Below are 17,075 nucleotides of genomic sequence, written 5' to 3'. Positions count from 1 at the left end.
CCAAAGTATTGGAGCTTCAGCTTCAGCATCAGTCCTTCCAATAAATATTCACAGTTGATTTCCTTTAGGATTGACTTGTTTGATCTCCTTGCTGTCCAAGGGACTCTCAAGAGTCTTCTCCAACACCACAGTTCAAAACGATCAATTCTTTGGCACTCAGCCTTCTTTATGGTCCAGGTCTCACATCCATACATGACTACTGGAAAAACCATAGCTTTGACTAGACGGTCCTTTATCGGAAAAGAAATGTCTCTGCTTTTTAATACACTGTCTAGGTATGTCATAGCTTTTCTTCCAAGGAGCAAATGTCTTTTAATTTCCAGGCTGCAGTCACCATTCACGGTGATTTTGTATAAAGAAAGTCTGTCACTATTTGCATTGTTTCCCCCATCTATTTGCCATGAAGTGATGGGACCAGATGCCATGATCTTGGTTTTTTTAGAATGAAACAGAGAGAACAGAGACGAGCAGTACTTGAAGAGAAAAAAGCCAAAATTTCCCAAGACTGATGAAAGACTTGACTTCTCCAAAGGAAGACGTACATTGCATCCTGAGCCAGATAAATAAAAATAAGTCTATATCTCAAGACTTCACAGGGAAACTGTAGATTATCAAAGACAAAGATAAAACCTTAAAAGTAACCAAAGACAACCAAGATAGCTTGATACGCAAGGTAACAGAGAAAGGAATCTCAAGTAGATTTCTGAGCTGACTGGACTCCATAGATGCACCCTCAGAGGCTCCCCTCCTTGTGAGCACAAGCTGCTTTTCACATCAAGAGCTGCCTCTTCCCTGGAGTTGACCTCCGAGTGCTCTGACCAACTGAATGTGGAGGAAATGCATCTGAGACTTCTGAGCCCAGGTCTTCAAGGGTTGGACGAATGACACACTTCCTTCTTCCGGCAACTCTTGCCCTCAGAGCCCATCCCTCAAAACTCAGCCACCAAGCTAGGAGAAGCCCAAGCCGTACTGAGCAGCCACTTGAATGGGAACTGAAGGGCAGCACTAACAGCCCCGGGTGAGGTTGCAGCACAGTCAGCCATTAGAATCGTCAGCTTCGATGCACCAGCTGCCCTGAGGCCCCAGATGACTGCAGCCCCAGTCAACCACAAATGGAAAAACCAACCCGGTTTTTTTCTGGCGACCTCCAGAATCCCGAGAATAAAACAGCTTGTGTTTCAAGTCACTATATTTTAATGTGGTTTTTTACTATCTATTGATAATTGAAACATTTCTCACTTGCAGTAAGAGATTTCAGAAGACAAGGGAAGATACCTTAAAGTGCTGAGGAGAAATGATGTGTAACCTGAAATTCTAAACAAACTTTACTCTCTAGAGGAAAACCAAATACATTTCTAGACAGACAAATAGTGAAAGTTCACCTTATAATCTCTCACAGAAAGAAACACTACATACAGAATATACAAATACTAGAAATAATTCTAAGTGATGAAATTTATAAATAGGTTGTAAATCTAATGAACACTGACTTCATAAAGGTAAGACACGACTACAATATTCTATAGTATCTGATCTGGTTAACAACCACTTGAATTCGTGTGATTTGATGTTTTCAATTTCTGCTTAACAAAACACTAGCAAAGAGAACATGCCCTAAAGAGCACGCATACGTGAAAGCATCCTTCATGCAGTGGTCCCTCTCAGGAGACTGAATCTGTAGTTGCTGGGAGGCAGGACCCCTGGCTGCACAACCTGGAGGGTCAATCACAGTCACTATTTATCAATTCTTCTCCTCTCCTTCCCCTCTCAGGTGACCCTTCCCTCACAGGCAAAGGTCAGACCCAGTCATCAACAGATAAAGAAGAGATGCTTATGAGAGGAAAACGAAGGCAGGCCATGAGGCAGGAGAACTAGCTCCCGCTGTGCACTCGGGTGCAGCACGGGCTGCCTGCCTCTTTTCTTCTGCCTGCTTTGTCATAATCAAAAATCATGTCATGGACATGCAATGTGAACCATAGTTTTTAACCTTGAGGACCAAGTTAGCCCCAAATGCATTTATAAAAGACTTGAATCAAGAAACTGCCACCACCATATGAACTATTCATTTTCTCAGTTTCAATTTTCAATCACCAACTTCAAGTTTTCAGCAGTCTCCCAAATTTAAAAAGCAGAAGGAAAGTTCAGGGCTTCTATCTTCAATTAATACAGGGCTTGGTTATTTTAGAAAGTGATTAATCATTTTAAAGAAAGCTATTAAGCAACACTTACTTTAACAGCAAATTTCTTTGATGCCATGGTTTACTGATTCCAGAATAATTACAGACCTGTAATAAAAGAAAAAAGAAAGCTATAAGTAGGTATATGAAAATTTCTTTCTATTTGGATATTATATCAGAGAAAGGTTGGCTAAAGAATCAAATATCAATATGTATTTTTACAAGATGAATGCCCACTTATAACTGGTCTTAACAAAAATATTATATTGAATTAGCAGTTTAAAATCTGCTGACAAAGAAAGCCAGAGGCCCAGATGTATTGTACCAAATGTTTAAAGAATTAATATCAGTCCTTCAAAGACCCTTTAAAAGAAGAATAAGAAAAATTCTCAAATTATTCTAAGAGGCCAGTTACATCCTGATACCAATACCAAGGGGCTTCCCAGGTGGCTCAGTGGTAAAAAATCCATCTGCCAGTGTAGGAGATGTGGGTTCAATCCCTGGGTCAGCAAGATTCCCTGGAGGAAGGCATGGCAACCCACTCCAGTATTCTTGCCTGGAGAATCCCATGGACAGAGGAGCCTGGAGGGCTACAGTCAGACACGACTGAAGCGACTTGGCATGCACACACGCACCAATACCAAAAAGAAGTATCAGAAGAAAGGAAAACTACACACCAGTATTCAACAAAATACGACAAACCAAAGCCAGCAACATATAAAAAGGATTAAATATCATGACCACAATACATTTATCTCAGGAATATAAGACTGGTCTAACATCTGAAAACTAACCTGTATAATATACTATCATTGTCATGGTGTGCAGTCGTGTCCAACTCTTTGCGACCCTATGGACTATATCCCACGGGGCTCTTCTGTCCATGGAATTTTCCAGGCAAGAATACCAGAGTGAGTTGCCATTTCCTACTCCAGAGGATCTCCCCAACCCAGGGATGGAACCCTTATCTTGCATTGCAGGTGGATTCTTTACCACTGTGCCACCCAGGAACCCCAAATGGTTACATTCTTTACTATATATAAATATGAAGGAAGAGCAAGCAACCTTTACTATATTAATAGAATAAAAGAAAAAGCATACCATTATCTCAAATTTAGAAATAAATAACAAAACCCAATAGTTTTTAGTCAAAAAAATCCAACACACTAGGAATATAGAAAGAAGTGTTATCAACCTGTAAAGAACATCTATAAAAAACTCACACCTAGGGAACTCCCTGAAGGCCCAGTAGTTAGAACACTCTGCTTTCACTGCCGAGGGCTGGGATTCAATCACTGGTCAAGGAGCTCCAATCCTGCAAGCCATGCAGTGCATCCAAAAGAGAAAAAAAGAAAATCCATTACTAAAAACCCACGGTTAAAGCCGTACGAAATCGTGAACAACTGAATGCTTTCCCCTTTTGGAGGAGAAGCAGTGATATCTGCTCTTGCTACTTCCGCACCGCACTGTATCAGAGGTACTAGCCAGGGCGATTGGAGAAGGCAATGGCAACCCACTCCAGTACTCTTGCCTGGCACTCCATGGGGTCGCTGAGAGTCGGACACGACTGAGTGACTTCACTTTCACTTTTCACTTTCATGCACTGGAGAAGGAAATGGCAACCCACTCCAGTGTTTTCATGCATTGGAGAAGGAAATGGCAACCCACTCCAGTGTTCTTGCCTGGAGAATCCCAGGGATGGAGGAGCCTGGTGGGCTGCCGTCTCTAGGGTCACACAGAGTCAGACACGACTGACGTGACTTAGCAGCAGCAGCAGCAGCCAGGGCAATTAGGCAGGAAAAAGAAATAAAAGTCATCCAGACTGGGAAGGAAGAGACAAAACTATCTCTGATCACAAATAACATGTTCTTATATGTAGAAAATCCTAAAGGTTTTTTTAAAAAAACTACTAGATTACAAAGCATATGAACTAAGGTTATAAGATGTAAATATATTCAACAATTAACTACATTTCTATATTCTGGCAATGAATAATCCTGAAAGGAAATTAAGAAAAGAAGTATGTTTAAAATAATGTCATACAGCATACTTACAAAAAATTTAACAAAAAAACCCAATAAAATTTATACAACAAAACCCATAAAATATTATGGAAAGAAATTTAAAACTTACATAAATGGACAGATATCCTATATTCATAGATTGGAACATTTAATAATTTTGTTAACATGGTCATATACCCCAAATCAATCTATAACATAATTTCCATCAAAATCTCAGCTGATCTTTATAGAAACTGATAATCTCATCGTAAAATTCATAAAAAATATAAGACCTCTGCAGTAGGCAAAATAATCTTTAAAAAGAACAAAATTGAAGAATTTATACTTTCCCATTTGAAAACTTACTACAAAGAAATTGAAATAGTGTGGTACTGTACTGGCATAAAACTCACATAAATCAATGGACTAAAACTGAAAGTTCAAAAACAGATCCTTACATTTATCTTCAGTTGATTTTTACCATGACAATTTAATGGGGAAACAGTCCTTACTACAAATGGTTCTGCCAGAACTGAGTATCCACACGCAAAAGAATAAGGTTGGACCCCTATGTTCTACTATATAAAGAATGGACTCTAAAGGGATAAAAGAGCTAAATGGAAGAGTTAAAACTATAAACATTTAGAAGAAAGCATAGGCATAAGTTTTTATGACCTTACATATGTGCATTTTCAGTCGCGTCCAACTCTTTGTGACTCTATGGACTACAGCCTGCCAGGCCCCTCTGTCCATGGAATTTCATAGGAAAGAATACTGGAGTGAGCTGCCATTTCCTCCTCCATGGGGCTTTCCCAACCCAGGATTAAACCCCTGCCTCCTGCACCTCCTGCATTGCCAGGCAGGCTCTTTACCACTGCATCACTGGTCTTGCATAAGGCAGTAATTTTTTTAGATACACACCAAATGCACAAGTCATGAAAGAAAAAAAAAAAAGTTAAATCAGAGTTCCTGAAAATTTAAAATTTGAGTGCTTTAAAGGACACTATCAAGAACTTGAAAAGACAACTCACAGAATGGGAGAGAATATCTGCAAGTCACATCTCCAGTAAGGGACTCATGTCCAGAAAACATGAAGAACACTTAGAACAACGAAAAAAAAGATGAATAACCTGATTTTTAAATGGCCCAAATATTTGAACAGACATTTCTCCAAAGAAGATATACAAATGGCCTTATACGCACAAATAATAAGCTCAAAATTACTAGTTGTTGAGGAAATACAAATCAAAACCATAATGATACACCACTTTTCACCCACTAAGATGGCTAAAATACAAAAAACAGACCAGTGCTGACAAAGATATGGATTGACTGGAACTCTCATACATAGTTGGTGAGAAATATAAGATGTTAGAGCCACTTTGGAAAATCATTTGGCAGTTCTTCAAAAAGGTAAACATGGAGTTGTCACATGATTCAGCACTTCCACTCCTATATATGTACATAGGAAATAAAAACATATGTCCACACAAACACTTATACAGGAATGTTCATAGCAGCATTATTCATAATAACCAGGAAAGTGGAAAGAACCCAAATGCCCATCAAATGATGAATGGGTAAACATAACGGAATAATTGAGATCTTTCTTGTTTTCTAAGGTAAGCTTATATCGCTATATGCTTAACAAAATACGATATATACATACAATGGAATATTATTTGCCTATAAAAAGGAATCAAATTCTTATACCTTTTACAGCCAGGCAACTGTCTTTTCACCCTGCAGAAGCCTAGAGAATTATTTTCTGGAGAAAGTAAGACAGAGGATCTCTGGTCTGGAAAATACCAGGTGCAGCATATAGTAGGGAGTATCCTACTGAAAAAAAAGAGAAATTCATGGGCAGCTCACATGCCCCTTGTGAGAGTTAACTGTCAACTTGTTTGGGCCAAGGGATGCCCAGATAACTAACAGACATTATGTCTGTGAGGGTGCTTCTGGAAGAGATCAGCATTTGAATTTATGGACTGAGTAAAGCAGATGACCCTCCCCCATGTGGGTGGGCATCATTCAATTCCCTGAAGGTCAAAACAGAACGAAAAGGTAGAGGAAAAAATGAATTCAAGATCTAATTTGGGACATCCATCTTCTGCCCTTGGACACTAGCACTCCTGGTTCTTGAGCCTTTGGACTTGGACTGAATCACACCACTGGTTTTTCCGGGTCTCCCGCCTACAAACAGTGTATCTTAGGACTTCTCAGCCTCCAAAATTCCATGAGGCAACTCCTTTAATAAACACATGTATATATACATACATGTGTGCACGCATTTATATCCTCTATTCGTTCTGGAGAAGCTTGATTAACACACCCCTCTATCCTGCCTTAGTCTCCAAACAGAAGACTGAAACCTCTCTTTCAGGGAACTGGATCTAAAAGTACTGACATCAGGGGTTCCCCAAGCAAACAGTCAAGACAGATGGTTCTAAAGTGAAGGCCGCACCCACAAACCCCACATCTGTGTGCAGAACTAACTTCCATCTCCTAGTGTCCCACACCCAAATACACACACATAAACAATGACAAATCATCTACTATGTAAAGAAAAACTCTATTATGAAAGAAAGTAAAACAGAAAAAAACTACTTGGCTGAAACCCAGACTATGCAAGGAGAAAGACACCTTCACTGATATCAGCAGGATAGAAGATATTACATCAATAAATATTTTTTTTGAAGGAGCTTCTGAGAAGGGTGAATATCATATTCTAATGCATATAAATGGAATCTAGAAAAACGGTACTGAATAATTAATTTACAGGGCAGCAATGGAGAAAAAGACACAGAGAACAGACTTATGGACATGAGGAAAGGGAAGGAGAGGGCGAGATGTATGGAAAGAGTAACATGGAAACTTACATTACCATATGTAAAATAGACAGCCAACAGGAATTTGCTGTATGGCTTAAGAAACTCAAGCAGGGGCTCTGTATCAACCTAGAGGGGTGGGATGGGGAGGGAGATGGGAGGAAGGTTCAAAAGGGAGGGGATATGTGTATACCTATGTCTGATTCATGTTGAGGTTTGACAGAGAACAACAAAATTCTGTAGAGCAATTATCCTTCAATAAAAAAATAAATTAAAAACATAAATAAATAAGTTAAAAGGAGCTTCTGGAAAGCAACTAAAACTATGATAAATAAAATTTAAAAACTTAATAGAAGGTCCAAAAGATCAAGTTGACTAAGTCATTCCGGAACTTCAGAAATAATAAAGATGAAAAATAAGAGAGAATAAGTGAAAAAATAAAGGATCAGTACAGAAGTACCAACCTGTAAAAATTAGGATTGAAACAGACACATATCAGGGCATTTATCATAGGAAAATTTCAGACATTGTTGAAAAAAGGATTTTAAAGTATGTGTACAAGAGGGTACACTTGTCTCTTGAGAAACCTGTATGCAGGTCAGGAAGCAACAGTTAGAACTGAACAGGGAACAACAGACCTGTTCCAAATAGGAAAGGAGTACATCAAGGCTGTATATTGTCACCCTGCTTATTTAACTTATATGCAGAGTACATCATGAGAAACGCTGGACTGGAAGAAGCACAAGCTGGAATCAAGATTGCCGGGAGAAATATCAATAACCTCGGATATGCAGATGACACCACCCTTATGGCAGAAAGTGAAGAGGAACTAAAAAGCCTCTTGATGAAAGTGAAAGAGGAAAGTGAAAAAGTTGGCTTAAAGCTCAACATTCAGAAAACGAAGATCATGGCATCTGGTCCCATCACTTCATGGCAAATACATGGTGAACAGTGGAAACAGTGTCAGACTTTATTTTTCTGGGCTCCAAAATCACTGCAGATGGTGATTGCAGCCATGAAATTAAAAGACGCTTACTCCTTGGAAGGAAAGTCATGACCAACCTAGATAGCATATTAAAAACCAGAGACATTACTTTGCCAACAAAGGTCTGTCTAGTCAAGGCTATGGTTTTTCCAGTGGTCATGTATGGATGTGAGAGTTGGACTATAAAGAAGGGTGAGTGCCGAAAAATTGATGCTTTTGAACTGTGGTGTTGGAGAAGACTTGAGAGTCCATTGGACTGCAAGGAGATCCAACCAGTCCATCCTAAAGGAGATCAGTCCTGAGTGTTCCTTGGAAAGACTGATGCTAAAGCTGCAACTCCAGTACTCTGGCCACCTCATGCGAAGAGTTCACTCATTGGAAGAGACTCTGATGCTGGGAGGGATTGGGGCAGGAGGAAAAGGGGGTGACAGAGGATGAGATGGCTGGATGGCATCACTGACTTGATGGACGTGAGTCTGAGTGAACTCCGGGAGTTGGTGATGGACAGGGAGGCTTGGTGCGCTGCAATTCATGGGGTAGCAAAAAGTCAGACACGACTGAGCAACTGAACTGAACTGTACAGGAGGGTGAGTTGAGGGAGTGGGTGAGTTGGGAGGAGGGGGATGGGAAGAGAATATTTGGCTCCAAATTACCCAAAGCAACTCTGGAAGCTAAGGTAATGGAAAACTATCCCCCAAAATCTGAAGAAAATTGTATTCAAACTCCAACTACATTTAAACACAAGGGGGTGTGGCTGAAAACATTTTTAGATGTGCAAGGTCTTAAAAAATGTGTATTCTGTGCATCTTTTCTCAGTAAGCTACTAAAGATGTGTTTCACCAAAATGAGGAAATTGACCCCAAAAAAGGGAAGACACAGGAAAAAGGAAGGCTGAGATAGGCAAAAGGCAGAGGAAATCCCTGGATCTGGTGAAAGCAGATTCCTGCCGGGGACCCATGGGCTAGACAAGCAGAGAGCCACAGTGCAGGAGAGGCCTCTTCAGGAAGCGTCTGGGCACATGCAGATGAATGTCAGACAACCAGTACAGAACACGAGACTGAATTAGGACAGGTATGTGGAAAGCAAAGCAACTGAGTAATACAAAGTGATTGCTGATCCCAGGATAAACAAAAAGCACGCAGAAAATAAAAAGTAAACAGTACTTCACACACACACAGTTCAGCCACGACTAGCATTTATAATCGTGATAATAAACAGTAAATCAGCAAAATTTAAAGGATGGGAAACGTCCGTGTATGTACGTGGTAGCGGCATAGAGGCTGAAGGGATCTCCCTTTAATCTTAATGGAATGTTTTAGAAACAAAGCCTAAAACCAATAATAACAACAATCCACACAGTCACAACAGGAATCATAAAGCAGCAACACAGCATGGAATTCAGTGATAAGGACTCAATTCCTTTTCTAAGTATATAGTTGATTTACAATGTTGGGTCAGTTTCTGCTGTACAGCACAGGGATTCATTTATACATATATACACATTCTTTTTTATATTCTTTTCCATTACGGCTTATCACAGAATACTGAATATAGGTCTCTGCGCTACAGAGCAGGACCTTGTTATTTACCTATTTTATACATACAGTTTGCATATGGTAACCCCAAAGCCCACCTTCATTCCTTCCCCATCCCTACCCACCTTCTCTATGGATACGGATCCAATTCTTAAATGCTAAATTATGCTCCAACCTGCAGAGCAAGCTGGAGAGAGCTGCTGTGGAGGAAGGGATGGGGTGGGAAGGATGCATTAACTCATGAGTCTTTTGCGTGGAATTATCTGACTGTTTAGATCAGGTGGCTCAGAGGTTAAAGTGTCTGCCTGCAATGCGGGAGACCTGGGTTCGATCCCTGGGTCGGGAAGATCCCCTGGGGAAGGAAATGGCAACCCACTCCAGTATTCTTGCCTGGAGAATCCCATGGAGCAAGCAGCCTGGTAGGCTACAGTCCACGGGGTCACAAAGAGTCGGACACGACTGAGTGACTTCACTTCACTTCACTTTAGATCATCTGCACAGATACTTTTGGAGCAGCACTGTCCAAAAGAAATATAATGCAAGGCACAGATATAATCTTAAAATTCCTAACAGCTACATTTAATAAAAGTTAAACAGAAATGGTCAAATTAATTTTAATAATGTGTCTTATTTAACCCAATAAACCCATCCCATTATCACTTCAGCATACAATCAATATAAAAATATTTACATTTCTGGTGTTTTAACTAAGCTTTCAAATCAGGTATGTATTTTGTTTACCAGAACCTCAATTTGGACTGGCTACGTGGCAAGGGCTCAACAGGTTCTTGCAGTTAGTGGTGACCATAATGGAGAGTACAGTTTAAGGGATTTTGGTTTTATTATAAGAAAAGCACTTATTTTACAAACAGCTCCTGTGGCTCAATATTTTTAAAAAAAAAAATCAAAAAATAGGCAGAAAACCTAAACAGATATTTCACCAAAGAAAACATACAGATGGCCAATATGCACATGAAAAGATGCTAAATATCACCAATTATTAGAGAAATGCAAATCAAAACTACCATGAGGTACCACCTCACACCTGTCAAAATGGCTATCATTAAAAAGTCAAATAACAAATGCTGGAGAGTGTGTGGAGAAAAGGGGACCCTCCTACACTACTGGTAGGAATGTAAATAGGTGCAGCCACTACGGAAAACAGTACTGAGGTTCCTTAAAAACTTTAAAAATAGAACTACCACATGATTCAGCAATCCCATTTTTGGATACATATACCCAGACAAACCTATAATTCAAACAGGTACACACCTCTATGTTCACAGCAACACTATTCACAACAGCCAAGACATGGAAGCAACCTAGATGATCGCTGACAGATGAGTGAATAAAGACGTGGTACACACAAAACAACAGACTACTACTCAGCCGTGAGAAAGAAAGAAATAACGCCATCTGCAAAACTTGGATGGACCTAGACATTATCATACGAAGTGAGGACCTAGAGGTTATCATACGAAGTGAAGGACGTCAGAAGGAGAAAGACAAACACTTCCGTGTGCAATCTACTATGTGACACGAGTGAACTTATCCACAAAACAGAAACAGACGCACAGACAGGGAGCAGAGTGGGGGCTGCCAAGGGGGAGGACGGGCTGGGGAGGGGAGGACGGGCTGGGGAGGGGCGGACTGGGACTCTGCGATTAGCAGGTGCGAACCAGCACACCTGGAGTGGAGAAACACCAAGATGATACTGCGTAGCAGAGAACTACAGTCAACACCCTGCAGTAAATCACAGTGGGAAAGAAGAAAAGCACTTATTTCTGAAGCCCAGATTCCTGATTTATAAAATAGGGGTAGCAATACCTAGCTTAAAATTATTGAAAAGACTTAAGTACATGAAAACAGTCTCATCATTTATAAACAGTAGGCCCCGGATGAGTGTTAACAGTTATTTTTACTTCAGTTCAGTTCAGTCACTCAGTCGTGTCCAACTCTTTGTGACCCCATGAATCGCAGCACAGCAGGCCTCCCTGTCCACCACCAACTCCCGGAGTTCACTCAGACTCATGTCCATTGAGTCAGTGATGCCGTCCAGCCATCTCATCCTCTGTCATCCCCTTCTCCTCCTGCCCCCAATCCCTCCCAGCATCAGAGTCTTTTCCAATCAGTCAAGTCTTCGCGTGAGGTGGCCAAAGTACTGGAGTTTCAGCTTTAGCATCATTCCTTCCAAAGAATACCCAGGGCTGATCTCCTTTAGAATGGACTGGTTGGATGGGAAATTTTTTAAAAAATCTGATAACCTTTGATTCTATTTTTTAATAGACAAAAATATCTTTCTTTATCCAAACCTAAATCATTTTAATTTCATTTTAATCTATTCACTTCTGTTCCCTAAACAATGCAATGCATATGCTTTAGAATGTTTTTTAATGATGTTCATCTTAGGAAGCCCATTTCTACAGAGGTATAAATGGAAAAAATAACTTTTTAGAAAGTCAAGAACATCTGCTTGAAAACAACATTCATAATGGTTATTCTGAAAACAAGTTAAATCTTTAAAATTACATTGCATTATCTGAGCCAGATAAACACACAGTCAGCTCCTTTAAATATATTAAATCAGGTTTGAGTAACTTCTGCTAAGAATTTAGGGAGTCCCTCCCTGGGGATATTTAGAGGATACCAGTAGTTCAGCTAGACAGAGGAACAGGGAAAACAGTACTGCCAACAAGTATCCAACCAAATCTGAAGCACGTGCGACCTAATTATTTTTAATTGCACACTGGTTTTCCAGTATGTCTTCCTTTTCCAGAAGGACAGGTGGCCCACACAGAAGACTACTGCAAGGCTTTAGACCATATATCTGCTGTTAGATAGATTAAGAGCCATATTACAGAGAAGGTTATATTTTCAATTCACAATAAGGTTCCAGCTGACTCTGAATCCAGAGCTGAAAAGCATATTTTTATATGAAATAATATGATCTCTAGTATAAAACAGACTGCATGCAAAAAAATAAATAAATAAAAAGCAACTGTATAACTTTACTTTTATTTTTAACCCATTTTTAATACCATGTGGCATTCTGCCTCTCAATGCAATTTTTTTTTCACTAGTTCCTACAGTGTTTGCAATCTCAAAAAACTAACAATTTTAGGACTACAAGACACCCTTACAGACCATCTATTCCCACGCCTGACATCTATTCCCTGAACAAGAACTTGGGGGATCAGGCCAGGGTCTCACAGCTGAAGATCAAGGGCAGAAGAGTCAGGTCATCTCACTGAGAGCTATCAAGCATCATCTGCCCCCTGCAGAACTGCGAGGTCAAAGGTTAAGTGGGCTGCCAAGGCAAGTGTGTCCTCGCTCCCCTGGCCAAGGCAGACGTTCCCAACATAGAGCACTGCTTCAAACAAGGCTGCAGGAGGGTGGTTCTCTCCTGCTCATCAAAGAAAGAGAAATAAAGGGAAAGGTAAGAGACAGAAGAGGTGGGGGGTGCGGGGAAGGGAGGAAGGGACTGCATAGCTAAGGCAAATGTGGTCTGAATCGATTTAATTACCATCATGCTACGTGACAGGGCACCAAGATAAAGCGCATAACGCATCTGGACAGCAGCTGTGTAGACCTTGAGCCTGCACACCTGCTGAGGTCCTTTAGATAAGGCACACATCCTCTGCCTCACCACAGCACTATGCACAGCGGCTAGAAATGAACTACAGGAGCAGCTGAGGCATGAATCGAACCCAACCAATGTGCTAACTTCAAACATGGGGGAAAGCACACTTACCCATCCTGGAAAGAGCAGGTTATCAAAGTTAGAAGGTGCTCAACAAAGTCTGCTGGAGGAAGAAATATTCCTGAAACAGGAGCTGACAATATTTTATGTTTGCTGTTTCTGGGAAATTTTCCCCCAAATACACTGAATCTTCATTGACTTTCATAAAAAGCACCATACAGTAAATATTTCTTTGATATTATCACCTGTCATCACAAAGGGCAATACATACATGAATGGCCTGCTGAGTTGTTCCTACACAGAGCTGCTCACAGTGGAGCCAGGGAAGCCTCTGCCTGTTTCCCACAGCTCTCCACGAGTGCTGCCCAAGGATCCCTTTCCCCTCTTGGTTCTTTGACTTAATCCGATGATGCTAGAAACCTAGGGGACCAGTTTGCCATAGTGATGGGATGATTCTCAAGTTCCCCTATGAATTTGTGTGGACTCTGATGTGAAGGCTTTGTGCCCTCTGTCTCAGGTGATAAAATGGCTGTCACCTTTACATCAGGATTAGGGCTTCTACAATGAGGAGGCTGCTGAGTCCTGAGACAGTGGACCAGGCCTTCTGGGCTGGAGCCTCAGCATTTAATTCTTTCTGCCTCAGGAGAACAATGCTGTGGGACAGGCTGACCTCTAAGGTCTCTTCCATCTCTAAACCTCTGTAATCCAAAATCCAGCAGCTCTTCCAGGAACAAATACTGCCAAAATGTACACATGATTCCAGAGAAGAGGGTGAAAGGGAGACCCTCCCACCACGCAACTCACCCTATGAAGCCCGGAGAGTGAAACTGGGCAAGGGCAGGCTATGAAAGGGAAAATCACAGCCAGTTCTATGCCTGAACTTAGATGCGAGAATCCTAAACAAACAGAAGCAATATATTTAAAAAATACTTCAGAATCAAGTGAGGTTTATCCAAGGAGTGCAAGGTCAGTTTAATACTAGAACAATTACCATACTTAAAAACTAAAGCAGAATAAAAGCACATGATCATTTTAATAGAAATAGGAAAAAAAAAAAGGAAAACACTAGAAATCTCAGAACAGAAACAAGTTAATGTGAGAAAAGCATCTACCAAAAAAAAAAAAATGTAGCAAACATGCTTACTGATGAATCTTAAAAGCAATTTCTTTGAAACAAGCAGAAGATGTAGATTTCTGAAACTATCATCATACTAGAATTCCACAGATTTAAAATATCTAGAGATGAATTTAATAAGACATGTGCCAGACCTCATCACATTGTTCTTCAAACTTAATGCAATCCCAGCCACAATCCTGAACAGGGAATCTGAAGAAGAACAAACAGGACTAAGATACATGAGAGAAGGAAAACAAAAAAAAAGAAAAACGATGAAGGGAGTCGGTCTTACCAGATACTGCAAAACTACCACAGTGCCAGAGTAAATCAAATAATGTGCTGGCAAAGGGGAAACAATCAAAGGGGAAAGCAAAGGGGAAAGGCTGAAGGAACAGACTCCACAGACCAGAAACAAGCCCCTGGGCTCAGGGAAAGGGTGATGGGAGCAGTGCTGCACATCAGTGGGAGATAAGGAGACTATTCATTTGACAAACTGTGGTCCAACAACTGTTTGTCTACTTGGAAAAAAAGAAAACTGGACCATTACTTCACACACTACATAAAAATCAACTACAGATGAGCTACAAACTCAAATGTGAAAAGTTAGCAGCTTTCAGAAAATGTTTTTCATGAGCTCTGAGAAAGGAGGGTATTTTTAAACTAGACACAAGAAGTATAACCCAAAAAGAAAAAGAATGCTAGATTTGGCAGTATTAAGATTAAAACTTCTCTACAGACTGGAATAAAATATTTGCAATCCACATAACCAGTAAACAACTTATAAACTAGAACATATAAAGAACTCTCAAAACTCAATGGTAAAAAAAATAAAACCAATCCAGTCAAAAAGTGGGCAAAGGACATTACCAGGTATGTCAGCAGAGGACAAACATGGTAAATAAGCATGAAAGATGCTCGAATCAGTTCATGCTGTATGCAAATGAGGAATCGTTTATATAGTACACCTGAAACTAACTAAACAGCTGTCCAGTCATCCAGTCGTGTCCAGCTCTTTCCGACCCCATGGACTTCAGCATGCCAGGCCTCCCTGTCCTTCACCATCTCCTGAAATTTGCCCAAGTTCACATCCATTGTGCCATCTAGCCATCTCATCGTCTGACACCCTCTTCTCCTTTGCCTTCAATCTTTCCCAGCATCAGGGACTTTTCCAATGTGCCAACTGTACTGGAGCTTCAGCATCAGTCCTTCCAACATGGATTCAGGGTTGATTTCCCTTAAGATTGACTGGTTTGATCTCCTTGCTGTCCAATGGACTTTCAGGAGTCTTCTCCAGCACCACAGTTTGAAGGCATCAATTCTTTGGCGCCTTGCCTTTTTTATCGTCCAGCTCTCACAACTGTACATGACCACTGGCAAGACCGTAGCCTTGACTGTACAGACCTTTGTTGGCTTGACTATACATAACAGTGACTATACATATACACTGACTATATTTCAATTAAAAAAAAAAAAACACTCAACATCATGAGCCATCACTACATACCTACCAGAATGGCTAATAAAAAAGAGATAACATAAATTTTTTTAAAAAATAGATAACACCAAATGCTGGTGGAGATGCCGAGAACAGGCATCTCTCCTACACTACTGGTAGGACTGTAAAGATCATAGAGCCACTCTAGAAAAGAGATTGGTGACGGCTTCTTACAACACTAACCATGTACTTACCACATAATCTAAACTTTGCACTCCTGGTAATTCACCCCAGAAAAATGAAAACCTAGGCTCACATAAAAATTTGCAGCCAAATGTTCATAGTGACTTTATTCATAACAGCCAAAAACTGGAAACAGCCCAGGTGTCCTTCAGTGGGTGAGTGGTTAAACAGACCCGGCCTATCTGTGCCATGGGACATCACTCAGCAACCATACCTGAAGCGCTGACACACGGGACAGCTTGGCTGGATCATCTCAGGGGGATGATCCTCAGCGGAAAAAAGACAATCTGAAAAGGTTATAGAATGTATGATCCCACTCATATAACATTCTTCAGACAACAAAATTATAGAAGTGAAGGCCACACTTGGGGTTAGGAATGGGGAAGTTGCAGAAGGAAGCTCTGGCAATGGACTTCTACACTGTGCTTGTGGTGCTGGTTACAGGAATAGAAACACGTGATAAAAACAACTACACAAATGCATGTAAACTGGTTCCATCTCATAAGCTCTGGAGGTTGTACCAATGTCAGCTTTCTGGTTTTAATAGCTGCACTCTAGTCACAAAAGATGTCACCACTGAAGGAAGCTGGGTGATGGGTACGGGGGACTCCGTGTACTTTTATGCCAATTTTGGGCAAATCTATAATTATTTCAAAACAAAAAGGTTAAAAATATTAAACTTCAGTTGGGGAGGGGGGCGTGGTGGAACCACAAACAGAGAAGGGGTGTCCGACGCGCAGAAAGCAAAGGACGCCTATTCGTCACGGTGCAGGCCCACACGGAGGCGCCAGGGCGCGCAGCAGCCTCCCTGCCGAGCCTCCCCGAGTCGGGCGAGGCGGCCGTGCCGGTGGGCGTCTCTGACTGACCCCTTGCGTTACTGCTGCCTCGACAACCACCCTGGGGCGGTGAGGGGCAAGGCCGTCACTGCCCTTTTATGAAACCCCAGGAGGCTGAAGTCTAAACACAGAGAGGCCGTTTGCCAGGGCTCTCGCCTCTCAGCGCCTGTCTTCTGGGACAGGACAGAGGAAGCCGCAGACGGCCGTCGGCCTCCC

General features: G+C 41.1%; 1 protein-coding gene across 1 annotated transcript in view; it reads right to left on the bottom strand.

Moving 5' to 3' along the window:
• Nucleotides 1-17,075, bottom strand: part of SLX4IP (SLX4 interacting protein) — a 201,961-nt gene that overhangs the window by 177,177 nt on the left and 7,709 nt on the right. The window contains exons 2-3 of the mRNA XM_052650968.1: nt 3,401-3,492; nt 2,230-2,285 (exon numbers count right to left, since the gene is read on the bottom strand). Coding sequence (XP_052506928.1) covers nt 2,230-2,256 — 27 coding nt within the window. The 5' untranslated portion in view covers nt 2,257-2,285; nt 3,401-3,492. The remainder of the gene's footprint in view (nt 1-2,229; nt 2,286-3,400; nt 3,493-17,075) is intronic.

This window comes from Budorcas taxicolor, chromosome 13 (genome assembly GCF_023091745.1).
Source record: "Budorcas taxicolor isolate Tak-1 chromosome 13, Takin1.1, whole genome shotgun sequence".
In the NCBI taxonomy this organism is placed as follows: Eukaryota; Metazoa; Chordata; class Mammalia; order Artiodactyla; family Bovidae; genus Budorcas; species Budorcas taxicolor.
Note: the sequence above shows the minus strand (reverse complement) of the source record. Positions and strands in the feature narration are given on the sequence as shown.